This window comes from Oenanthe melanoleuca, chromosome 7, assembly GCF_029582105.1.
Source record: "Oenanthe melanoleuca isolate GR-GAL-2019-014 chromosome 7, OMel1.0, whole genome shotgun sequence".
NCBI classification, from domain to species: domain Eukaryota; kingdom Metazoa; phylum Chordata; class Aves; order Passeriformes; family Muscicapidae; genus Oenanthe; species Oenanthe melanoleuca.
Window position 1 is genome coordinate 26381349 of NC_079341.1, and position 27347 is coordinate 26408695.

Sequence of the window (27347 nt, forward strand, 5' to 3'; positions counted from 1 at the left end):
AGAAAAAAACCCTGACCTTTCCTCTTACAGTACTGCAGTATAACAACGTTAAATAATGAGTACCTTGGCCAAAATTTATGGGATTGTGTGATCACATTTTTGATTGGCTATACCTGTCTTCAGTCTTAAATCTTCCTTTAATATGTGATTAAAATGTGTGTATGCATGTAATACATATGCCTGTAAACCTATATGTAGAATAGAGGCAGGAGCGGGGATAAACAGCTTTTACTAAAGAGCTGTGTAGAGTCATCCAGTAGTGACAGAGCATCTCATCATTTCTTAGGTCTGGGATGATCAGTTACAGCCAGTTCTTTATTCACTGCTCATGTTCTCCAAAACAATGTGCACAAAGATAGAAGTTAATCTATTTTCTGAAGAGCAAAGGAGTGAGAAGGTCTAGTTAAAGTGCCCTTGGCCCTCAAAACATGCAGTTACACCACAGCAGGAAAAGAGACACCACGTAATTCAAAATGAGTCCTTTAGTATTTGATCATGAAAAATGGCATTGTCACACTCCCAAAATGCCTTTTTTCTCATATGCCAAATAGAAGTATTCATTTCCCTTCTCCATCTCCAGCTGATCCATTTAGACTCTGAGTGTTATTTACTTTTCAATTTCCTGAATTTATTTTCTTCTAGTTTAGTAGAAGACCTGGCAAAGTGCCATGTTCATATTGATTTATTAAAAAAGAAAACAAGAAAGAAAATTAAGGCAATTGAGTATCCCGCTCTGCTGGAATTTATTTGTGGTGTCAGTGAACACTTCTTTGTTATAACATCACAAATTCTTTTAAGATAACACACTTTAGCTATACATTTTTCTCTCTATCAGCAAAGAATCTTGTTTTCAAAGGGGATAGGAGAAATACCAGGATTGAGGACTGTGGAGAACATGATATATACACTGTAAAACAAATTAATTAGACTGACTATGGGTAGAGTTGTTTCTTTTCAGAATGTCTGCTCATGGGACTTACTGTTTTCTGTGAAGTGCTCATCACTTTTCAAGCTCAGGTCCAAACTTCTGCTATGAAATTTTTCAAAGATTTGGAGTACCTGCTGCTAAACAAGCAGAGCATCCACAAACAGCTGTATTCTTTCTTTTTTCCCCACTCTTACCTGTACTTTTTCTATTCATGAGCCATGGCTGCTTCTGCACTTTGCTCTTTATATTCTGTTGCCATGTAGTACTGTTTGTGTTGGAACTGCTGCCTTGCTTGACCTTTTGTTTGCCTTCATCATCTTGTGCAATGAATAATTGTTATTCCATGCCCTGGGGCTCCCGAGTCCCATCTGTTTAAAGTCTCTAGCATGCTGTTACCTGCACTGAGTTACTTCCATCGCAAGGAAACGTGGCCAAATCCTCATATTGCAGTTCTCTCTGAACAGAAAAAGCAAAAGCTTTCCTTTTGCTTCACTGAGTTCCCTGTGTGTGAGCCTGGTTCTCTGCAGCACCTATCACTGGAATGGACTGCCAGTCTCATTGATTCTCCATCTCAATTTGAAATCTTGTTTGGGGAAGGAGAAAGAAATTTCTCCTTCGAGTTACGGAATTCTGTTGTCAGGAGCAGTCAAGCACTTGTGGTGGGATTTATGTCTCAGAGGCTGGCTGATAACAGCACTGTAGTGAAATAAGTCTTTCAACGCTAACATCTGTTCTTGGTTTTGTTTTTCTTTGCCCTCTTGTTTAGAATTTGGAATGGTTTCCCTGATATTTTCTGCGGCGTTGGCCTACTTCCCCTCGCGCCCTCCATTCCCCCCCAGCGTGGCTGCAGCGAGCCAGCGGCTCAGCTACAGGAGAAGTTTTTGCAGACTCTTAAGGTAGGACTTCATTGGGTTTCCACTTCAAAGCAGATCAGTGCCTAAGTAAATAAAAACAAGTGTGCTTTAATCTTCTCATTGAGCAAACAAGTTGGTTTTAAACAAAATAAAATTAAATATTAATGTCAAGACATAAAAGGATGTTAACTGCTAAAGAGCAGACATTAAATTTTAAACCACTGTGTATATCTCTAGTCTTCATGCCAATATTTCAGCAACAGCAGTGTTTTAGTCATCCTGTTAGCATGGCTTTTCTTATGCAATGCTTCTGTTACATCAGATTATACAAGATAGCTAAAAGTGAGCAGTGAGAAAACAGTGAACAACACTGGGCAAAACTAACTTTTAAGTTGGTTTCTCCTATGCTTATTATATTGGAATTAATTTGGGGTTTATTTGTCTTTTGAAGGATTATTGAGCTGCTTTCATTCAGCCATGGAAGCAATGCATGAACTATTCTAAAACTATCATACGACCAATTAAATCTCATTAATTGTACATCAAAATATGAAGTGGGAATAGGAAAAGTATCTCCAGATGTGTTTCTGGATAGGCTCAAAGGTGAGCTAGCTTCCTTTGAATTTTTAGGTTAAAAAAAAAGGAGAGATTATAAAGAAAGTGATGGTATTGCAGCTTCTCCCTCTTGGGTTCTTTTGGTAAGACACAGTCTCACTTTCCCCCAGTGTTTGTATAGTGTCTTGTGTAATGGAAATATGATCACAGAGGAGCAGCTAAAGCAAGTGTAATATTAATGGTGAATAATTGTGAAGGCCCATGCCCTGTAGATGATACTGCACAGAGGAGCTTCCCAGGGCAAAGGAGAGCTGCTCCCCTGGTGCAGAATATGACTGACTTCACTGGTAGGCTTCTGGCTCTTGCTGTAATTGTTTGTTGAGTGATGTCGGAGCTGAATCTGCATATAAAGGGCTGCTTGAAGCTTGGTAATTGTGCAGCTTTAGACATTTAGTTACTACAGACCTATTGTGGGCTGTACTTTTAATAATTGTATTTAGAGGCAGCAAAAATAACTCATCCCTTGTTTTCACTGGGTTTTCTTTTGTTTTTGGAGGCTTTTTTGTTGTTGTTGTTGTTGTTTGGGGGAGTAAATAGTTGGCAAGATGCTTAATCCTATGTGTTCATTGTGGAGCAGAGTGGCGCTCAGGAGGTGTGAGTACAGTGGGTGGTTAGTCTGCAAAGTGACCTAATCAGGGTATTAAAAAATAGCAGTTCCCTTAAGGGCACTTAGCACACACAATAATGCTGTTCTGCACCCAAGCTGGTGTGCCGTTAGACCCTGCCTGAGGGCCTTGTTGTAAAAATGTTGCAGTTGAACAGAAATTCAAACAGCAACTGGCTCCTCAGGTGAAATATAAAATTTCAGTTGACAGTGCTCCATTTGGGATTTTATAACCATTAGATTCCATGTTTGAAGTGTTGTAAACAGTGGACCTGAGATACTAGTAAGGTCAGGATGTAAACAGTAAAGCTGGCTTACTGTTAGCAATAACCAGTGAAACTTAAGAAAACAAACTGGACTCTTAAATAATGAGTATAGTTTACAGTGTCTCCAAGAACCAAGAGGGCTTTTCTAAAATGTGGACAGGTAGATAATTATATCTCTCATCCCTCAGGTCTTGCATTCTTCCATGCTTCCCTTTATCAAAGGCACTTCATTCCTCTGTACATGAAACAATCAACAGTTCATCATTAAACCCACTTATCTTGGGGAGCTGTTCAGTAACAATCTGTCATGCAAGGGAGTTTTATAAAAGAAAAGCATGATATCTGCCATGCTTCAAGAGAAATCCATCATCTGGTTCATTAGGCTTGTGAGCTCTGTTGCCTGCCTAATCTAAGCTTCATCTTGGCTCAGAGAGCTTTTCTTTAGACTTGGTGGTGTAGAGTGAAGGTAACCAGCAGAAGAGTACCAGGAAATCATGACTTCCTTTTATTGTAATTACCCTTTGGTACAAGAACTGTGTGTAAGGCATTTAGGATGTGTGTGAGCTGGTGGGCTGACCCAGCTATGCACCTGATACACTCAGGAGAACTGAGATGTTCATAATTTCTCTGTCTTCTATACCAGTTTTATTACATCAAAATAAAGCAACGTAGCATAACTTTACCATTGAAGTCACTGACCTTTTTTCCTTGGACACCAAGGGGTTCTGTCACATCCTTGCAACTCCCACACTCCTTCCTGCCTTCAGGTCCTTGGGCAGTCACCTACATGAGCTGCTTCTTGCAGAGTTATTACACCATCAGCAGAGGTCAGCCATCCCCTATGGGCCCTTTTTGGGGGACTTTCTTAGGAACTTGGTTCTTCCTTCTGATTTGGAGGGTTCCTCCTTCTGACAGATTGTAGCAATTGGTTGATGTCTGATTATCTCCTGATACCAACTCTCTCAGCCTGCAGTGGGAGACAACAGATTGGTCATGGTTTGGGAGCTAAGCCCAAATCTTTTAACAGTCTATCACACACTGACAAGTGTAGTTTGAATTTCCATTAGAAAATGTGTGGTGCCCTGTCTCAGTTTATTGGGTGAAGCAAATATGAACTTGTTTTTATTTCCCCAGTTCAGGAAACTTCATTTCATTCAGGAAAATTTCACAAACTTCAATGGAAAAAAATCCTAATACAAGTAAATAGTTGATAAGTCTTAAAATCTGAGTTTAAAAACGTCTTGTGATTTTTGTTTTGAAGTAATAAGATACTTTTAGCCAGTTACATGGCTTTTGTATTTTCTAGGGACTCTGTAAGCAATTTTGAAATTTTGTGTCAGGGGTTTTATACATCATTATTGCTTTAATGACACTTTCATCAACATCAGCATCCAGTAATGGAATGTGTTCAGAATGTGCCTGATGTTAATAGGCACTGTCAAAGTTACTCTGAAAATGATGACAGACTTTGATGGGGCTCCCCTCTGAACCGCCTGTCTTACAGATTCTAGTGGCGTTAGGTTTCTGGAAAAAAACAGAAGAAAAAATCAATTCATATTCCAGTAGAATGGTTTAACAGAGAGGCTAATGCTGATATCCTGTCATTGCTGATAGGATGGAAAACAGTGTGGGTTCAACAGCTGATAGTGTGACAGACAGCACATTTTTCTGCTTTCAGTGGAGCAGTTGCAAAATTGCAAAACTGTACACAAGTGACTGGAGCCATGAAACGTGGAGCTGCTGTTAAAAATGCGTGTTTCAAATGGCTTTTGCCAGCATGAGTGAGGTATTACTGGGCAAGGGGGCAGAATGACACCTGGTGATCAGTGTCTCTGTCACTGCCAGGCTCCCTTTTCCTTGTTGTGGAGACTAGGCAGGGGAGCAGGCTCTGTCCCCGGATATTGTCATCATGCAGAGCTGGTACTGTAGGATTGGTTCTAGGGGTTGGCACAGAGAAGCTATCCCACATCACAGTTGCTTGAGTTACAGAAAACAAATACACCACAGGAAATGCTGGTCAAATAAAGGACAAAGTTCTCCCTCAGAAGTAGCTCTTTAATGAAGTTGAGGTCCAGGTAGCCAAAGATTTTGAATATTCAGCAAATGTTATTTCAGAACACTGCATTCAGACTTGTTTCCTCTTAGCAATCTACAGTATGGCTCTGTAAGGTCTATGCAAAATTCCCTTTTATTATGTTGCAATGGCTTTCACATGGATAGTGTTAATTAGCATCAAATGCCAAGGTGATTCAAGGTAGACTGGGAAAAAGAGTATGGCATTCTTAAGAAAGAAAAAAGAAGTTGTCAGGCAGAGAGTAGCATTCAGAAAAATACATACCTAATGTATAGAAGAGCTGAAAGTTCGAGAGTTGTTTTTCTTTGCATTAAAAGATAAATCTGACGAGTGGTATTGAAAGTGGAGGATATGTTCATGGGATGGAAATGTGTTATTCAAGAGGAGGATGTGTGAAAAAGAACAGTGCAAAAAGCACTGGCTGGTGTGTGGTGTGTGGAGCATCTAAGGGAGTAAAACAGTGTAAGCTGCAAACTTACAAATGTTTTGGAGAGTAATTGAATCTCTCTCTCTCCCTCTTGGCTTTCGTAACTGTGCTCTATCAAATTGCCACTGCTTGCCAAGGAGCTGGTACTGATCAGGATCAATTTTATGTAAATTGTTTGAGACTAGAGGGAGCCACGTTTGGGTTTACACAGATATCTTATGGAATAACTGACCTTGGAATCACCCTAAAATCTCTTCAGTTTAAAATATCGCTGTTTCACATTCAAGAGTACATTTTCTTTCCCATTTGAAACATTTTTGAGGAAAACTTGGATGTCTCTTAGCAAGTTGCTTTCAGTTATGGTGAGCAGAGGAAATTGTTGGTTGTTTAGCTCTATACATTGAAGATGATGATACAGCTTTGACTGTTTCACCTTCACTGAATACTAAAGGTTAGATAACTAGGGGGAAAGCAAACATGTTGACTATTTAGAGTATTATATCTGTCGCTGGTTTTTATCAGTTCAAATTGTCAAAATTTTCCATTCTTGCAACTGTATCTGCCTCATTTCCAGAGCTTTCCTTGCCTTTCACCAAAATAGAGAATTAAAACAGGTTTAGGGTATTTTTTTTAAATTACAGTTCAAGAGGAATGAATATCTGATTCTATTTTTGAAATAAGTTTTTAATCTTTTAAATTAGTGCTTATTATTCCTAACATACACTTAGGCAAAGTAGGTTGCCCATGCCAATACATGGAAGAATTGCTTGCAGAAATGAGAAACATATGAGCCCAGCATACATCTTACAGAAATCTTTGAACTATGTGGAGAGATTAGCTTTTTCTTTATCACAGTGCTCAGGTAGTAACATATCAGCCATGAGAAATTCAGTGACGTGGCTGGATAGCTTTCTTGTTTTCCCTGGCTCACTCCTCCTTCAGATCTTTGCTGTTTTTCTTGATGAGCAGAATATAGATTCTAGGATGTGATTTACTCCCCTGGCCAATCTTGGTGCATTTTTTAATATAAGCTGAGCCTAATGGCAGTGTTTTATCTTCACAGCAATTTCCGATTCTTGATGATTGCTTTAGCCTATGCGATACCACTGGGTGTTTTCTCTGGCTGGTCTGGTGTTCTGGACTTGATATTAACACCCATTCATGTTAGCCAGGTAAGTATCTCCTGACTGATAATCAGCAGCTGTTTTGTAAGTGGTATGTTTCTATTTTGCACTAGCATGCAGTTTTATCAGGTTTTTATGTTTAACATGCTATTAATATATATGGACCACTTTAGTCCCTGAAATTTAAAACTAAATTAACTTTAGCTTTGGCATCTCTAACTGTCACAATTCTCCCTGCTGACTTTCCATCCGTGGTGAGTGTTTTCAGAGCTGTACACACCTTTTGACAAGAAGGAAGAAGTAGGTAAACAAATGGGAATATTGTTGGCTGCTGCATCTCTAGTGAAAGAAAATAATGTATGCCTGGTGGAAAAGATGAAGTGGAGAGAAGATGATTTCTAAGCTTTTGATAGAGTATTATAAAAAAACAGAGGACATTACTCAGATTCCATAAAGAGAGGTCACTTTTAGGGCATAGACTACTTAGTCATACTTTCTTGTGGTGAATTTATTTTGTTTCTTAGGAAAAGCCTTGCACTTCAGATTATTGTAGAGAGCTGTTGTTAGCAGTTTGGAGCTCCTGCACAACATTTGTTTTAAAAGTAACACAATCTTATTTTCTCAGCTTTAACATATTTCTCTATGTTTTGTTTTGGTTTTTTTCTCCTGCCAGGTGGATGCAGGCTGGATTGGATTTTGGTCTGTAGTTGGAGGTTGTGTTGTTGGCATAGCAATGGCAAGGTAGGAAGTCCTTCTTCGTTTCTTCAACTGTGATTATCATTTGGTTTATCCTCTTAACAAGAACAAAACTTGTTTTCTCTCATCTTCAAGAAACTTGAAATAGAAAAATTTCTTTTGGGGTTATAATGTGTTTCTAGTAAAGTAATAATTTGTACCATGTTAGTGTTTGCTAAGGATTGAGAATTCCACATGCATATACCTGCATTTGGAAGTGAGATTCTTGCTCCTGACAATGGCATCCTGTATGCTGCTTTTAAAGACAGCTCTGATGAATTCAGCTGCCTGGTATGAGGGAGAACCTCATTGTAGCACATTTGGAAAGCACTGAAGAAATTATTGTCTGTCTCCTTCCATTAACACTTCTGATTCCCAAAGGGATATAGGGAATGTAACACAGGCAGCCTCCTACAATAATATTATGTTCCTCCACAGAGAAATTAGTCTGGGCCCATTTTGGGCAGGTTGCTGGATTCCTGCATATCCTAACTATTTTCTCCTGTATCCTATGGGCTATAGTATGGGTGTCTGTATGCTTTTTATAAATCAGACACAGCTGTCTCTGGCCATTGTGAGTGCTGATGACACCGGGAGTGGAACAACAAGAAATGAGTTGTACTTTCAAAAGGCTGCTGCTTCTCCATTGAGGTCTTCTTTAGGAAAAGGGATGGTGTGAGGGAGGAAAAGTTATCACATGGTCCCCTTGCTTTGGGATAATATCTGAGCATTGTCCTGGCTTCTCTGTGTCCACTTTTTGGACTCCAGTTCTGCAGTGAGTTTACCAATATCTGCAACTGTTGCATCGTCCTGGTGTTGTGGATGAAGAGCGATCTTTTTAGGACTCTCTTTTCTTTCTTTTTGAAACTCTCCTTTTTTTTTTTTTTTTTTTTTTTTCACTTGCTGTGCTTCATCTGTGTATACAATGCATAAAGAAATGTGAGGTTTCACATCCTGACATTTTACAGGCTGCCTAGCAACTGCAGCAGGGAGAGGAAAAAACTCCTGACCTAGGGAAAAGAAACAAGCTCTTCTCTCCCATCCACTCCAGATGCAGGTCAAAGGACTTCATCTAGCCAAGCAAAGTTCATGCCCTGATTTCTTCTAAAAAGAGTTGCTTTTGATTAGCCAATCTCAGATACAGTGTTTTCTCTGTAAGAAAATAGATGTTTAAAAGCAACTGCTGTAAATGACACAGATGCCATAGGTTGCATTTGAAGCAGGTAGACTGCCAGTTTGATATTTTTTATCATGAATTAATCTCTAGTATATTTGCAACACTTCAGTAGTAGAGCTTAGAAGCTCACTTAACTTTATTAGGAGAGAATCTGCAGACTCTATACCAGCATGCAAATTTCAGTCTTTATGGTAGATTAATTTATTTAATATATTGCCTGGGATAAGTTTTAGGAAATGCTGGCACTCCCTTTAACTACTTCAAAATTGATTTCAAACCTTGTCAAATACCTGTATTTTGTAGCATTTAGTAAATTGAAGAAATACCAACAGTCTCTCTCCAAATATGTCTTTCTGATTTGGGCGATGCACAGTTCATATGGGAGGGTTTGCATACAGAAAGGGAGGGAGGAGGTGATCTGTCACTTCTGATGGATGACTCTCCCTCCTAGGCCTATTCAGCATTTATCTGTGTAGGGTTGAATCAATGACGAGTCTGACTGTAATCTGCTGAAAGTTGTAATTAGGAAAATTAAGTAATGATTCTTGTCAAAGCTGACAAGTTGATATATTTCAGTGTCAGAACTGTGATTTGCCAAGCAAGCAGCTCTCTCCCTTAACCACCTCTCAAGAAGCTGTTAGTTTTAGGGTGGTTTTTTTTTTTTTTTTTCTTTTTTCTTCTGCTATTTTGTCAAAGCAAAATTGGTACATCTTAGGAATTTGCTCCTTCCATTTTTATCAATGCAGATTCTATAATTTAGAATTTTTAACAACCTGAGCCTTGTCCTGGAGCATTAGGTCTTGTACATCACAGTAGGTGTTAAATCATCTGTATTTAAAGTAATGCCCAGTTTGGAAGTTTGTTTATCTATCTCATTTTCAAAATGGTGCAAGTTTTCCTCAGCATTATACATAAATCCTTCTACTCTCCACCCACTGCTGTCCTGATAGCCATGAACTTACATGTTTAGCTAATGTGGTTGCTACATTTTTGTAATTGAAAAGCCTGGCCTATTTTGGGCAGCTGGTAGGTGCTATACCCTTTGCTGGCAGCTTTCAAATGCTACTAGTTTGAAGAAAAGTGTCAAAGAGCAGCATTCATGTAATTGCATGGAAACATAAATCTCTTCCCTTTTCTCAGATTTTTTAAAACTTTTTTTCCCCATGTTTGCCAAGGATATTAGATATTTCTGAGGTTTTGTCCTCTGCGGCTCAGTTTCAGTTCCTGCTTCTAACCTGCAGTGTAGTCAAAATGCTGAAACTTTATGGCATGGTGATAATTTCCTTAGCAACAGACAGTGTTGTCAGCAGTGTGGGTTTGTGATTTTAACTGTAGAATACAGCCTGGGGCTGCATCTGCTGGGAGGCTGGAGACTGTTACCAGCAGTAGGCTCAGAGGTCTGTGTCTGGCAAAGTACACACCTTCTCTTCCGTTGTGCCTACTTTTTTAGCAGCTGCACATAATCCCTTGCATTCTAGATGATGAAGAAGGATTTATTCAGAACAAAGGTTTGAAATCAGGTACAGGGCCTGAGGATAAAAGTAATTTCTCATATTTTTTGATTAAAGCAAGTAGTATGAAGAATAGACTAGATTTACAGTCTTCTTTATTCTTCTGTAAGCGGACAAGAAACAAAAGTCCTTCAATTACCACGTTTAGGCTAGGTTATTATGTAATTTTTTTTTCTATTATTTCTGTTGCTGGCTGAATCCAATAGCTGAATAAACCTTTATTTTGGGGTGCATTTGATCCTTTTGGAGTTCTGTGATATATGAGAGCTCTTTGGAGCACACTGCTATCCAAACAGGGATATTTGTGTCAGGAAGAGTTGCAGCTGCTTGGTAAAGGTAGGTATTTTCTTCATTTAGCTGTCATGAATGGCCTAGATGCATATCAACCTCCCATCCCCACATACCCTGGTGATGGGATAGAGACCGAGGATCCCCTAGAGATCACCCCCAGACCTGTAGTCTCTGAATGTCCCTCCCAGAAGGCTGGTATTTCTTACATTGTTTCATTGGACAGGGTCTATGTCACTGCCCTTGCCTGTAAGGACAGTGATGCTGTCTGCCAGCAGGCAAAGCAGGAGTCTCTGTGGGATAAGCTGGAAGTTTACACTTCGAGATGCTTCTGCAAAGCTTTTAAAATCGCTGATTTTGACCCTAGTGATCCCAAAGAATAATTAAAGAAACTGGCAAACCAGTGAGGCAATCCTGACTCCTCGATTGGGTTGTCAGTAGTAATAGCTGACCTCTGGCTATTGGAGATGAATGCATAAGCCACTTGAACACTGCAGTCATAAACTTCTCAGATTATATGCAGCATTGATCTCCCACTACTGCTTATTGAATTACTGCTAAATTCACTGTGGAATTCAGGCATGGGGAGAATCAAAATACAAGGAAAAATGTTGTTTAGGAGAAGCGGAGAGTGTTTGACTGCATTACTCCCACATCTCTTATGGTATATTTGAAAGTTCTCAAAATGTTGGTAGCATTTCCTCTTTTATCAAGTAAGCTATAAGGTATCTGCCTATAGAGTGATCTTTGTCAGGGCAGAGAAGACAGTTACCTGATGGACAGACAAATTTCATTATGGACCAAACTAGGTGGATTATGCTGCCATTAGCCTGATCAAGGTAGGAGCCTGTGGGGGCAGAAGATATGCTTTAGAAATACATACCTAACCTGTCCATCCCAAAATCACATCTCCTAAGCAGGAGATTATAGAAAATTACTCATCAATAAATGACATTGCCTTTTCTAATATATCTTTCCCAGTAGTTAGGTTGACATTCCTTTTGAAAAGAGCAGTTGCACTGATAATTATGCCACATGAGCACTGCTCAAAAGCATTTTGTCTCCTTGAAAGAAAAAGGGAAAAAAAGATGGAAAAATGCAATTTTACCATCAGGTAAAATTCCCTCTATATAACAGTCAGACTGCCCAAGGACTTGTGGGGCTATCCTCCCCCAGTCTGTCAGCAGGGTCTGTGTAGGAGAGAAGTAGCACCAAGCTTGTGGTTTCTGGAACTTTTCAACCCAAAACAGCCACTGGCAGAGTGTAACCCCTGAGTGACCTTCCTTGCCTGAGTCACCATGAGCTTCATCACCAATGCATCCAAGGGTTCAGAAGCTTTCCTTGTCATCTTCAGCTAGGGATTCTTTGGAATTTTTTGGAGTTTCTCCATTTCCCACAGGAATGAATCTTGACACTTAACTGTGTTTTGAATGAAACACGGCAACCTCCTCATATGCTAATGGAGCTCTGTGTCTGCCAAGGGAGACTGGCAAATGCTGACAAAACAGTGATGGAAGTAGTGGTGAGATATGTGTCCAACAAATGCAGAAGGAAAAAAAAACTTTGCTCCAGTGTTTTCATTTGATGCATTGAGAATTGCTTGAGAATTGTTCTAGTTTGGTTGTTACTTCGTGACAGCTAAAAAATTCATGGCTCTTCAGCTTGACAGCTAGAAATATCACTGTTCTATAAAAATACCTTTTTTCTATTTCTGAAAATGAGAAATGGCTTTTAAATTGTTTTTATAGTCTCCAGAATGTTTAATGATAATAAACTGAATTAATTGTCAAGCATCACATTTAAATAATATGAAAATCAGCATTTGTACTGCTCTGATGTGTGCTTTTATTTTAGATTTGCAGATTTTATCAGGGGCATGCTGAAGTTCATACTGCTGCTGCTTTTATCTGGAGCAACATTAGCATCAACCTGGTTCACTCTCACCTGTCTAACTACTGTCACTCATCTGCCTTTAACCACAGGTATTGACAATTATTTTAATTCCTATTCTTTATAATTGATATTGCAGGCAAATATTTACAGTCTTCACTATCTTATAACCTGGTTTAGTATCTTTAGTAATATAGTACTTTTACTAAGACAAAGAATTGTTTAGAAAGTCTATTGAAGCTGAAATATCTTCACTGGCTTGGAATGACTTCATAAAAAGATTGAAAACTTGAAAAACCCAATACCAAGAACCCCAAATACATATTTGAAAATGATTTGGGGGCTAAGTGTTTTTCTCTTTTGAGTCCTTTGGAATAACTGAAGTGAGAAATAAATCAGGAAAAATCAGATGAATGAGAAAAGTGTTGCATGTCTGAGAATTTAGGAGTTTGAAACTTACATTAGTTATTGGAAACACGTGGTGCATTTCAAACCAAGGTGACCCATAGTGTTTTCAGCCATCTAAATCTGTCCCTGCACAGTGTTGTCCTCTTTTTTTGCACCTGCATGCAGGTTCAGGGAACTCTTCCAGCCCAAAATTAACTCAGCCTGTGCCTCAAAAGGACAGGGGAAAAAAGCTGTTGGCAGGAGTGGGGGGAAAAGCTCAGAGGTCTAGTTGGGCTGCAAGCAAGCTGTACCTTTAGTTGAAAGCTAGGACTGCTTAGTTCTTAAAAATCTGTCCTTCACCTTATTATCTGCACCAGTGGACTGATCCACCTGTGATACCAAAACCTTCAACAGAGTAGCAAGTTACAGTAAAACCTGAGCCATCAAGATTCAAAAATATTACTGAGTAAAGACTCCTATAAATCCATTTTAAATAAAGTACCATCTTTGTCACAAGCAATTTATGCATTCTAGGAGAAATGAAAACTTTTTTTGCCCATTTTTAATAAAAGAGTTTGGTGGGGAAAGTAGTATATAGAGTAGTGTTTTACTCAAATGAAGTTGAGTTTCAGTAAGTGTCCTTGGTGCACTGCAAATGTCACAACTATAAACTAAAGTGGGTACAGCAAATTGAAATACATGATCAATTCAGGAGCAACACCATCTGGTTAGATAGGTCAAATTTGTGCTTTATCTTGAAATTTCAATGCTTTCAAAAATTCTGTTTAAATAAAACATAATTTAATCAATAAACAAATCAAATTTCATGATGGCTGTTGTCACACTAAATGACTACACATTTCCATCAAATCTAAAATAAAAGCAATAAAAGCTTTTTTCCTGTGCTTGCCTGTTTCATCACTACAAGCCTGCAGTAATGTAAATTTTTACAGTAACTCTATCCTCTAAATTGATGCAACAAGCCAAACACATAAATGACCCTTCAAGTCTATGCATAAGAATGAAGCAGAGACGTTTCAAGAGGGGAAAGTCATTATGTACGTACTCACCAGTGTTCCAAAACAAAACTGATGGAGCTCTTTCTGATTTTATTTTATTGGGGTTTTTTTTGTAAAGAATTTGGCATGCAACATGGGTTCTATATTTGTTTGTAGCCTGTAGGTGCATTGTGCTGGTCTTTTTGGAAAGGTGTCAGGACATAAAAGTAGTTAAGGTATTTGAGGTTTGATACATAGTCTCCTAAACTACCATCCCTTGATTCAAATACAGGGATTAGGTTGTACTTTTATGCAATTACCATTTATCTTAAAATGGATGATTCCTTAGATTAAGTTGTAATTTATATATCAGTGTTTTCTGTCAGTGCATCTCTTATATATGTCACTGTAAATACTGAGCCATTTTGTTTAAAACACAAGCTTGTTTTGAATAGAAGTGCCTGGAATGTGGTGCATTCCTCAAAACAATAAAAAAGGTAATCTAAAGCATCAGAGTGCAGTCAGAAAATAAGATCTCTTTTTTCTTTTGTTTAAATTTCATAGATATGTGGTGGGGGAAGGTTCATATCAGGCTTTTCTCATTAAAGTTCTTACGAAATAGATGTAATGTGCCTGTTCAATTTAGTTCCTTGTACACAGAAAAGCAGTGCTATATCTTTATGAAATATGCTGTTATGGATGAAAACACACAAGCTATTTGAGCTAATTTATAGGACTTCATGCTAGATTATTCCTCAATGTAATGATGCAACATGATGATGACCTCTGCATTCACAGTAATTGGGAGAAACGGTACATTTGAATTGATTTGGATGAACTTCCTTTTTTTCTTCTCCTTTTAATTAAAAGTTTGAGATGTAGAGTGTATTGGAGTACAAATCTGGGAGGTCAAATGCAGGCTGTGGGCTGCCAGCTTTTGGAAGTGATTAGTGGTAGCTGGTAAAGGTAGAAGTCACTCTGCATATCAGTGGACAGGTGTTGACAGTCGACTTCCAAGTAGTTATTCTCTGTTTTTTTGTAGGAATGGAAGATGTGCAAAACAAAACCAGACATCATTGTGAGGCTTTCCCCCCATTAATCTTTTAAAATTTTAAGAAAAAATCTCTTAAGTATTTGTTTTTAAAATAAAAGCAAACCAAACCCCTCTTTTAATTGGTGTTCTTTGTATCAGTGTTAGTAATGCCTGGTTTAAATATTGAGGAAGGGAAGGTATTTGAAAAAATGGTCACAGCAAAATACATTTTCTTCACCTTGTTTGTATAATATTCTCCTAATTCCTTTCAAATAGGCACAACATGATTTAAAGATATTTCCTACAAAATGTAATTACTTAGAATGGAGACCTTTAATGCAGATATTAAAAATCAATGACTGCATTTGTGGTTTTAAATTATACTGTTTAGCATTGTTTGTGTTGAGTAATGCCTGCACTGCTTTGTATTTGCATAATACCCTCAATTGTTCCTCCTGCCATGGAGGAAGACAAGTTTTGTGTCAATTGCTGACTTCTTAATTTAAGTTCAAAAGACTTTTTAAAAAGTGCATTCAGAGTTGTATATATGAATCATAACAGTCAGTGTGGAGGGAAAAAGAAAGCAAGGCAGTAGGGATACAGTGCCAGCTACTATATCATCTGTCTGCAATACCTCTCATCAGCTAATCACAGTTGTCCAAAAACCTTGATTCTAGAATTCATTTATATTTTATGCAAGCCTGAATTTTATTTTAAGAAATTTTAATTTTAATGTATATTACTTGCATTTCAGTTTCAAAGACAATTTTATGTACACATTGAGCATTAAAATAGGTTTCTCCATTGAATTCCCAGTGCAGCTGCTGATCTGTTTCTCTTTGCCAAGTTCATTGTTAGTTTGCTTTGTACTGAACTTCATTATGTGAATTTATGTACAATGGTTACTTCGACCCAAAGTAATTGTGTGAGGCATTGTATTGCCAGTTTCAGTATCTTGCCACTTTGTATTGCTGGTAGGATCTCTGGATACAAATAGTAGCATTTTCCAAAAATTGATATGCAACACTAGTTGCTCGCAGCTCAGATTGAATGCTTTCAGTGTAGCATATCAAGAATATTCTAATATTTATGAGCACATGCAACAGAAGTTTGCTTTACAAAATCTTTTCTAGTGCTGCATGGCACTAGACACTGACTACAGAGGCAACTCCAGAAGTTTATGACTATATTTAGGTTAAGCAGCCCACACTTTTATTTTCAGGTTCAACAGATTGAACATTATAAACATGTGTCTCACTGTCCTCATCTACAAAGCACAGAAAAAAGGAGGTGTTAATAATATAATAGTGATTGGTTTATTATTTGTTTAATTTCTTTAATGTAAACAAGATGTGCTTGATAAGTGTGTAAGGCAGGGGAACCCACTGGATAAAACAGAGAGCCCTGAGAACATGAATCTGCTTAGGTCTGTGGGCAAATCATTACTCTGACTCCTGCTGTGCTTTTCCCACTCATACAATGGGAATAATGACCTTTGTTTTACTGACATCTTCTTTAACGTCACAGATAGAAAAGTGCTTAAAGAAGAACTAATTTAGGGGGTTATTTTATGTTAAAGAACAGTGTGAAATAGTATGCAGTACTTGAAATTTGGGAAGAGCATTTCAGGGATGAGCGTCTATGAATCTGGGCACTTTAAATATCCACTGATAGCAAACCTCAAGTATTGTGTCATTTCCAGCCCTCTTTCATTTCTTGAGGCTTACTCGGTAAGTTTTTCACTTCTTAGTTCTCCAAACTGAATGCTCTGCTTTCAAAGCAGTTCCACTTGCTTTTCTCATGAGAAGAATGTCAACTAAATCAAAGTTGATCAGATTTTTGGTTACTTTGAAGCTATATCATGAGATAGCAATTTGATCAGTGCATGCTGGAATGGAAATCCAGGCAGTGAAACATATTGGTGTTATAAATGTGCACTACTTCTTCTATTGTGTTTTTTCATTCCCATAAGTGAATTACAGTAAAACTTACCATCTTACCTTAAGGGAGTCACATTTCTCATGGAAAAATTAAAGGTTACTTCTTCCGTGACTTTTCTTACCATGTCCAGTAGCAAGAGTTAGATTATAGGAAGGTTTTATTCTACTTTAATGGACTTCAGATTTTGGCTGGAACTAACTTGAATTGTTTGAATTGGTCATGGGGATACTGAAGCACTAAAGTCAACAAAGCCTGCATTCACATGAGACATTATCCTTTCACTTTACTGTTTGGGCTGCAGTTATAATGGGCAATAACAAAGTGCCCTAGATCTCCATATGTTTTGCTTTAAATTGTGTGCTGCTCCCAAGAGAATATATTCCATTGTATTTACTCTCCTGTTTATCTATATAAAATTTGTGTGAGTTTTGGCTGAGAGTGTCTCAGAAGAGAACTGTTATAAAATGTGCAGAGTTCAAGAGATTCTGGCGGAGGACTTTGGAAGGAGATACTGTACCACTTGCTTGCACTTGATACAGCATTTCCTGTGCAATTTTATCTGAAAACTGTTTTTTTAAAATGGTAATATTTCATATTCTTTGTTAAAAGTCAGCCAAGATACATGTGCCAATGGTTGATAAGAACTAGTCACATCAGTTGAGGTCCTTCCATCAATTTCATTTGGGTTTGGATCAGGCTCTGTAGTTATACATTTAGTGATTGTATAATTTAAGAGTAAATTGCTAAACATGTTGCAGAACATCCTGGAAAATTTTGGGAAATTGTATATCAGAGATAGTTGAGTCTCCTTCTGCTGAATTGCAAGCTCATCTGAGGACACCAAGAGAAGGCTGCCATTGAAATCACTTCCCTGCTTGAATTCCTAACTTCCCTCCCATTCCCTCCCGCTTTTTTTTTTTTTTTTTTGGTTTTTTTTTTTTTTTTTTTTTTTTGTTTAATTAACAGAAAGGTTTTGCCACAGCTTGTGGCTGGGAGGAGAGAAAGTCTTTTTCTGGGATATGGGCATGTATTTGCCATCCAGTAGCTGAAGGCCTATCGAAATAAGCCAGATAAACCTTCCTTCTTGCCACTTTTTCTCCTCTTTCTGCTAAGGCATCAGTCCCAAGTCATCAAACTGGTAACATCTCTTGTGCTATTATCAAGACACGTTTATTCCCTGCTTCCTTCCTGGCCAGCAGAATGAGTGCTGAGAGAATAGCAAGGGTTACATCATGCCTCAAGCATGAACATGACGTGATAAAACATGGCTTGGGCCTCCTGCTGCAGCAGCTCCTGGCCAGTTTCTGAAACAGCTGTGCTTTGGATGGGTTTTTTGCCTTTGCTGATCTTTTTGGAGTGGTCAACATGAGAAATAGCTGCTTAATGCACAAACATATTTTAAGCCATTTCAATTAATGTCATGTTTTAAGAAACCTAGCCCAGTTCCATTGTTGCTGTCCATAACTGCCATTGTCTTAGATATGCAACTTTGCACGTAACTTCACAGGCAATAATTAATTCCTTTTCTTGAGAAAAAGTGTTTTTTTTATAGCAGTAGCACAACACACTTCTCCAGGGTATGCCTATCCAAGTTAGTTGTTATTCTTTAGGACATGTTAGCTTCTTGGTGAATCATCTCTCTATTTTTTTGTTTTTGTCAGTGCTTTCAGATCCTTGTATTCATTTCCAATGACTGTCATTAAGATTGTCTTAATTGAAAGAACATTTGCTGTAACTTCAGCAGCTGTTCTTCTGCAGTATAAAATCATGGTAATTGTTTGTGTTCGTTCAGCACAAGGTCCCTCTGATGGAAAGCAAATGGTCCCTGTTAATAGATGACATCTCCCTACTATCCTGTCACTCACAAGCTGGAATATGAGATACACTATTTAGTGTGAGAAATAAAAAACAAAGACCACTTCTGAACTCTGAGTTTGCTTGTTTCCGCATCTTATTTTTCTAAAACGGTGTGTCTTATCTTTGAGTTTCTGTCTAGTTGACCAGTTGGATTTGTGACTCAGTTGCCAAGTTACTGGAATAAGCTCATTTGTATAGCACTCAGGATAACCCTGGGTGATTTACAGATGCATGAAATAAAAAGCAGTTTCCTATCACTACAATATATACCATTTAAAGAAGGCTTTCAGATGTGCACATCTCTCTCATTTTCAGAGCTTCTTTTTGTGGTTTCCCAGTTGAAAGCTATAATTTCCATTTGATGTTAGAACTTAAATTGGCATCTAGTGGATGCTATATTCTGTCTGGCCTTTTGCTGTGGCATTTCTGCTTATTAATTCCAAAGATGTGCCTACCTGTACCTGTACACACAGACCTTGTTTTATCAGTGATCTAAGTGTTTTACCTGTGATCTCAGCTGATGTGCTGTCCCTGGTATTCAGTTGGCAGTTCTTGGTGTGCACAAGACAAGCAATTCTTTGGGGCAGCCAAAGGGTGATGCTAAAGCTGCTTTTTCCTCTCAGTGTGGAAGTGTGAGGTGTGTGCCAGTGTGTTTGTGTGAGTGTCATGACAAGGAAATGTGAGTTACTGCCCTTGTTCACTTGTGCTCTGGTCACCTTCATACCTTTGAGTGAGTGGTGAGCAATGATGTAATTCAACTGGCTTATTTTAAACTAGCAAATCTAGTTTGAAGGCTTCTGCTCATTTATGGAAACCTTGGCACCTGCTGTGTTAAGCAAAATCTGAAGTCTTTAAATGGCTGCTAATTTTTGCCTTCATCTCAGTGACTCTTAAGTTTCTGGAAATTACATGTCTAGACATTGTCTCTGTTCAGAGGCATGATTTCCCAAGATGTTTTAGGCCTCTTGTAGAGATGTTGCTTCTGACACTTTCACTGCTTCACTTTCAATGGTGCTGTTGAGGCTTTCAGCAGCTTCTGAACTGTTTCCAGTGTTTGAGTTTCTAATACAGAATTACGGCTGGGTGCCACCTTCGCTTCTTTGGGGGAGGTTCTGAAAATGTTCTCTAGAAGTTAAAAGTCAATTTTACAGTCATCTTCAGCTGAGTGTAATAAGGGGCAGATGTTCATTTCTCTTAAGAGATTTTTCTATTTCATTTATGTGTTGGTCTCTCAAGCCAAATCAAAAATTTCAAACCACTGAGTGTGATGTTCTGGCTACACTCAGCAGCAGTTAGAGAGAGTTAGAGCAATATGCAGCAGTGTTTGAGGTAAATGGGAGTTCAAAGAGTGGCTCATGAAACTTTAAATACTGGTGAGGACTTCCAGCAAAAATCTATGGATCTTTTAACTAGGGAATCAGGTCTTCAGTGTTAGCTGGAGGAGTGCATTAGGAAGAACATCCTAATACTATATGGGGTTTTTTCTTTCCTCTCTGACAACTCCTGGATGTATTTTGCATCAATTTCTTTGATTTATTCTGCAGTTTATGACAGGAAAATTCAAGAGTAGGAAAATCTACCTTTTTTTTTTTTTTTTTTTTTTTTTTGAGAGGGTTGGTTTGATTTTTTTGTGTGTTTGCTTAACAGCTCAGAGTACTGTGGTATATTCAAAAAAGTAGGGCCAGCTCTCCCTCCTTTTTCCTGTCCAGACAAGTCCTCTGTTGAGAAAGAAATGTCCTAGTACCTTGGAAGCAAACCACATGAAATAGAGGATGTGATAGATAGCCCTTTCTGCTTCTTAATGCCTTTATTTCTTTTCCATGACTTTTTATGTTTTAAAAAGCTGGTTTTTAATTTTTTGTTAAGCTGAACATTTCCTGCTTAACAGTTTCTCAATTGAAAGCTTGAGCAGTGCTTAACAAAAGATGAAGCAGAGCTGTTTCTGTTCTCTCCTTTCAAGACAAAAGAGTGAAAATTAAACTGAAATATAATCACATATATTTATATAAAGAAAATTTCTAAGGATTTTGTACCATATAATCTTTCCACTGCAGTGAAAAGACTATAAATAATTTGCCTGTGACTTAATAACACTTTTGAATCTAATTTTTTTTTCTTTAGGTTTTCTTTGTATTTTGGTGGAACCTCAGAAATTATTCCAGAGTTTTCTGGTTATTTAAAGCCTTCTGATAATTTTCTGTTTCTTTTTATTTGGTCAATAACCTCGGGTTATTGAGGTTGCAAGTCAGGAAATCTTCTCTGTCCAAGACAGCACTAAGAAAAAACTTACTTAAATTTCTAAATATATACTACATTTTTGTTAAGTTTTGTGAGGTTGATTTTTTGCTCAGAAATAGCTATAATGTATTTATTAAATGATAATATAAGTATCTTAAGATTCTGTATTAAGAACTGTGAAGTATTTGTCAGAAATTGTAGAACAAAACAGCTGAGACTGCTGAAGAAATGTCACAATTTTCTCTTGGTTTGTCCAAGAAAAACAATTTGTTGTACAGCAGCAAATAATCTGCATTATCAAATCTGTCCCATTCCTGTCAGGAGCTGGGTGCCCTTCATTTCCTTTTGAAGCCAGAAGAGATTCAACATGTTGCAGCTCAGGCTGTGCTGAATACTAATGTCTTGATAGCTAGTAGATCATTAGTATTTATTTGTAAAATGGAAGCAAAATTAGTTTTGACCTTTAGAGCTAAGTCAAAAGGTTAATCCATGTCCATTTCCAATTTGGTGCATTAATTGCTCCCTGTCCTAATTGTGTGTAGGACAATATTTTCTGTTTGTTTCAGAGGTAAATCAAACTGTAGGTGATGCTTTGCATTCATAATTTTGTTGTTTGTTTTACTTACAAGTGAAGTCCAAATTACTGAATGTATCTTCATGGGTTCTGTTTAAATAAATAGATAAATAAATCAATCAGTATTTCTATTTTTTTTTTTTTAAAGCTAGTGGGGTGTGATGTTCTTTTTGATGCACAGAGGATAAAAATAAGGTTATGCATTTTTGGTTATTCAGATATTAGTATTCTTGGCAGCTCTGAATAGGGGGGAAAAACACCAGCATGAAATTAATAACTGTTTTTATTTCTTTCATAGCTACACTGTACACATCCTGCATTTTACTGGGTATATTCCTCAACAGCAGCGTACCAATATTCTTTGAGCTCTTTGTGGAGACAGTCTATCCTGTTCCAGAAGGAATAAGCTGTGGAGTTGTCACCTTTTTGAGTAATGTGTTCATGGGAGTGCTTTTGTTTTTCCTCACATTTTACCATACAGGTAAGAAATATAAGCCACTTGAAAAATTTAATTCTCCTTAAGGACATACCTTTGTCAGTAAAAAGGAAGGATTTGCACATACAATTTTTATTAATAACCAAATGTTTGAATCTAATCAAGGGCAGCAAGGAAGGAGAATTTTAATTATTCTTTCCTATATGCATGCTTATAAAAATGAAATTTCTTAGATGCAAAATAATTGTACTTGAATTTGCTGTAGCCAGAAACCACCAAGGTACACAGTGTCACCATATTTTACAAAGGCCTGGGTAATGTGGGCATTAATAATGTTTGTACTGTGGGTGCTCAGAACCACAGTAAAGCTCACCCAGCCTCATGCTCCTGGGTAGAACTGTATTGCCCAGGAGGGGCAGAGCAGAAATGCCCCATTTAAAGCCAGCTCTGTTCAGTGGGTCAGAGATCTGATCACTGCTAAAAGACAGAACAGGCTTTCCTTTGGGTAATCCTGTGGCCTAATCCAGTTCAACAGGATTTCACTTCATGGTTTTGTCAATTTATTCAGACTTTCTTGTCTCTCAAGTATTATTTGCTTCCTCCTAACTTATAATCATAACTGAAACTTGGTGTTTAGTAGATTATAATATATATTATTACTCTAAATGTACAATAAGAACCCAGCTTGCTTTCAAAGGGAAGTGGTCTTTATTAATGCCTTTCAAAGACACAGACGTTTTTCTTTGTATTTTGTCATTATGGTAAACATTTGCATCACTATGTAGTACTTGTAAACCTTTAGAAAATGTGAGTTTTTATGTATTATTCCTTCTTAAGATGTTGTCTTTTATAACTAAGAGGAGAGTGACAAATTTGAGATTGAATTCTGCTAGAAATTATCATGGTTTCAACCTGGGCCAATTTTTCAGCATGGTTTGTCTTTCTGCCAGGAAATTGCAGGCAGGATGACAACCATGTTCCAAATTTTGGTTTGTGAACACAGAGAGAAATAGTTTAATATTTTTAATACTGATGCTGAACTGTAGCTAGCCTTGGGTGCTATGAGAGCTAGTCTTTACATTTTAAAGTATGCTTTTGATAATTGATTGTAACTCTGTTCAGACATACTATCATTTCTGACATCTGTACCTGAGCCAGATGACACAGAATATTCTGAAAATTTTTTCAGAGTTTGGCATTACATAATAAATGAGGATGGGGATATGGTGTCTCACTTCTGATGAAAGAACTACAGTAAAATGGACTCATTCCCCTATAAATAGGGTATTTGGGACCATTTTTTGTCTCTCATATTTCTTTCCCTACGAGATATCAGTAAATGCAGGTTAGGATAAATCTGAAATTGGTATACCCATACACTTAAAATATTTTCCCTATTTCTTCAAAAGCAAAGAAAATAAAGTAATCTGTGCTTAGGAAAATCCATTCTTTGATAGAAAGTAGGAGTGTGTGGTCACTGGGGGGGATCAGTGCCAGGGTGTTATTGGCTCTTCTGATTAAAAAAATCCGTTAGAAGGTAGATAATGATCTTAATCATTTGCTTTCATTTGATTCAAATACATCCTCTAATGACATTTAAGAAGCTTACAGATAAATCAAAACTCAGTCAAATTTGTCTTGTTCCCTTGGTCTTTCCTTTTAGGCCAAATAATCTTCAGTAGTTTTCATTCCAATTTCTATTTTTCTCCTTGTACTGATACAGCAAATTCTGTGGAGGACCCAAACCCTGGAAGCTTTCCAGTGCACTGAAGATTTTGGTTCAGCCAGCAGAGTGGGGCTGTCAACCTTCCTAAAGCTCAGCCTTGCTGCTCATTCTGTGCCCCAAAGCTGCAGCCTCTGGATGAGCTTTCCTTTGCCTTTTCTGCAGGGACTTCCAAGGGAAAACAAAAGGAACCTGACCTTTGGCTTCACACGAGTATCACAAATTCCAGATCAAAAAAGACATGAAGGATTCCCAAGTTAAATTTCATTTTTTAGGATATTTTAATTAAAGTCTGTTTAATCCAATTAAGGAGGAATGTTATAAGGAAAATAATAGCAAAGCATTTGCCTGTTGACTTCTGGCATCACATAACACCACATAACAGTATTCTCCAAGCCTAGGAAAATTTTACTATGATTTTAATAATATTACTGCCTAAACAAATCCATAAGGATTTTTGGTGGATCAGGGAGAGTGTTGTTGAAAGTTACTGGTTTTGGAAGGTTGATTTTGCAGGCTTTCTGACTGGTGTCCTTTGCATTGTTTAAAATAAATCATGCTTTTTCTTTCAGCAATATAAATTACAGATTTAAGAAAGTAGCAGTGATGAAGCCTTGATTTTGATTAACTCAGACCTGGAGAGAGAGTTTAGATTCTGCAAAATTAAATTATTATTATTATTATTATTATTATTATTATTATTATTATTATTATTATTAATAATAATAATAATAATAATAATAATGGATTTTTTAAAAAATAAGTAAAACACTATCCAGTGAAATTAATATTTCTTTAGATAAATTGACACATTAAAAAAGAAAATTGTGTTGTACTTATTTGAAAAAACCCATGAATCAATCTGCTAAATATTAGTCAAATCTCAGATTAAAGGATTTCTTGAGTCCAGAACACAGGCTTTTAAGAGCAGCATGTTAGCTGTTTCAGAGCAGCTGAAAAGAGGCTTCTGAGAACCTGTTTGTGCAATGACTTTTAAATTGAATTGATCGTATTATGCACAAGTTTCTTCTGAGGAATTGGTTTTCCCTCTTTACACGATGTAGCAGGTTTGATTCAAAATCAAACCCAGTTTCTTCCTATGCTTTTAATGTTGGTTCTCAATCCATAGAAATCAGGGGACTAATGAGCAGAGTCTTTGGAAGTGGTTTATTCTCCATTAGCAATGATAGATTTTTTTTTCCCCCCGTTCTCTTCATTGGCAGGTTGAATAAGGAGGATTTACATTAGCTGGAGGCATTGGTTATAAATATATAAATACATAAATGTATAAATATATATAATTAAGGTGTCCATGGAGAAGGCTCACAGACCTTGTTAACCATTGATCAATTGGGAGCTGCCAGGATTTTGTCAGAACACAGCAATTTCCTTCAAACCTGCCATCAGTCCAAGCTTTGGTCACTCTAAACACAGAACATGTTTGGTAACTGAGTGGGTCTCTGTTGTGCTCCACAGAGTTTTCCTGGTTCAACTGGTGCCTGCCAGGGTCGTGTCTGCTCAGCCTGCTCCTCATCCTGTGCTTCCGCGAGTCCTACGACAGACTCTATCTCGATGTCGTCGTCTCTGTCTGATCACTGGTGAGGGCTTGGAAGAGACTGAAGTCGGCTTTGCAGTCTGCACATCTGCCTGGATTTGCACAGCTGAACAGCAGAAAAAAAAAAGAAATTTCCAGACTTAATCGTGGCTTTATTTAGAGAGGGTGAGGGCTGGGTTGTTCTTACGTTCAAGACCATCTTGATTTGCCATAAATGTGGAACGGAGTGGTGATGGTGACACCGAAATGCACAAAGAGAATCTCCCTGCTGTCCAGGTCCCTGTGCCAGGGCTGGGGCTCTCTGTTGAGGAGGCTCTTGATGTAGCAGTGAGATGTATGTTTTGTGTTTGTGTGTGTGTGCCTGTGTGCTGACTCACGGTTATACACACCAAGGTACCAGTAATCTTCAGAGTCTTCTATCAGAATAAAAATAGGAAATAATCTTAACAAAAGGAAAAAAATAAGAAAACAAAAATCTTTTATTCAAGATCTCTTTAAAATCACTAGTCATTTATATAGTGAATGTCCATTAAACAGTTAAGCTAAAATTATTTGGTGCTTGTACACTACATTTACATTCTAATAAAGCGGGTTCTGATATAAGACGCTGGTACCAGGGTTTTTACCATACTAAATATCCCAAATAATTGCAGTGTTTTTAGAGGTGTTTGTTACCACCCTGGAGCACAAGTAAACAATAGCTTTAGCTGCCACTGAATCCCAAACTGCGCCCACAGTCATCTCTGAAATGCCACCATGGTTCCATATCTCCTGAATATGGAGCATCTGTGGTGTACTGGAGTATCACTCTAGGTAAATGTTGCTGTTCTAAAGGCCACCACTGTGTCACCTTCCCATCCTCCATCTCCAGTACTGCCTTTTTTACTGTTTGTGCCACTGAATACTGTGGGTGTGGATGTCTGAGTCCTGCTAATTCTCTCCTGATACTCTAAGGTCTGTGTGGTTTTTAGGATTAGTTTATGACTGAGGGTGCCTAAACAATACTGCTTGTAACCCAAGTCTTGAGAAATCACTGTTTCCTAAAAAAACCCTTTCTAGCTGAGGAGGTGCATTGATGGCGAAATGACAATGAGTTTGACAATGAGGAGTAACTCATGAGTTCTGGCATAATATGGGAAATTAATGCCAGCTCTTTTTATCAGTACTAACCTGTGGTCATTCTGGCCCTTACTTGAACAGAAGTATTAAAGACACTTTGAATAGTTTTTTAACTCAATTTTTAAACCTGCTAATGATTTCTTAATTATATTCTTAGATTTCAGTTCAGCATCATTTGAAATATTTCTGTATGTGTGTGTGTGTGTTCTGTGCTTTGTGTTACGGGGGTGTGTGTGTATGGGGGCGTGCATATTTATATCAATGTATACACAAATAAAACTTATATATATAAGAGATACATATATATATATATATATATAAGTTGTGCAAGGGTCTGTGTTTCCCTAGGTTTACTGCAGGTGATCCTGTCTGGGGAAGGTGATGGGCCCTTGTTTGTAACCCAGCCAGTCACTGCCATGAGTGGGACAGGGATTCTTTTCAGGGGTGAATGATTTCCTGCCCTGGCAGTTCTGTGGCAGGGGTGGGTGCACGTGTTGGAGGAGGCTCTGCATCTCTAGAAGCTGAATCAAGAACCCTCTGCTCCTGTGTGCGCTCTTCTTTGCCCCTGGGGTGACACCAACACGGTAAGCTCACAGATATGAATCTGTTCCTCCTGCCTGCTCTCCTTTTGCAGAGAAAATACACCTCTAAGACTTAACTCAGGAGTGTATCTGTGCAGTAAAATAAAACAAGCTGTTCCCTGCTTTTATGCTTTCAGAGCAATTGATGTACTTACTGTAGTAACTGAAAATGGATTTAGCTCATTGCCTCTATCAGCTCTAAATGATCTTTCCTGTCTTGAAGCAGGCTCTTTGTAGTAGTGTAGCTTACCTGCATAGGGAAAATGAAATCAGTCCAACCAGCACATTCAGATCCACTGGCATCATCCCTTACTTTTCAGATGAGTGGTGTTAACTGTCCAGCTTCTTTTTACTATGTTTTAGTGCCTGGATTAGTTTCAGTATCCAGTAGCTGCTGCTACCTATTGTATTC

At 37.9% G+C, this 27347-nt stretch overlaps 1 protein-coding gene across 1 annotated transcript in view; it reads left to right on the forward strand.

Annotated features, from left to right (window-relative positions):
- The window catches only part of SLC49A4 (solute carrier family 49 member 4), a 62646-nt gene extending 35980 nt beyond the window's left edge, over positions 1-26666 (forward strand). Inside the window, exons 4-9 of the mRNA XM_056496956.1 lie at positions 1695-1824; positions 6832-6940; positions 7566-7633; positions 12458-12585; positions 21820-22002; positions 25157-26666. Of these exons, the coding sequence (XP_056352931.1) occupies positions 1695-1824; positions 6832-6940; positions 7566-7633; positions 12458-12585; positions 21820-22002; positions 25157-25272 (734 nt within the window). The 3' untranslated portion in view covers positions 25273-26666. The remainder of the gene's footprint in view (positions 1-1694; positions 1825-6831; positions 6941-7565; positions 7634-12457; positions 12586-21819; positions 22003-25156) is intronic.
- The last annotated feature ends 681 nt before the right edge of the window (positions 26667-27347 follow it).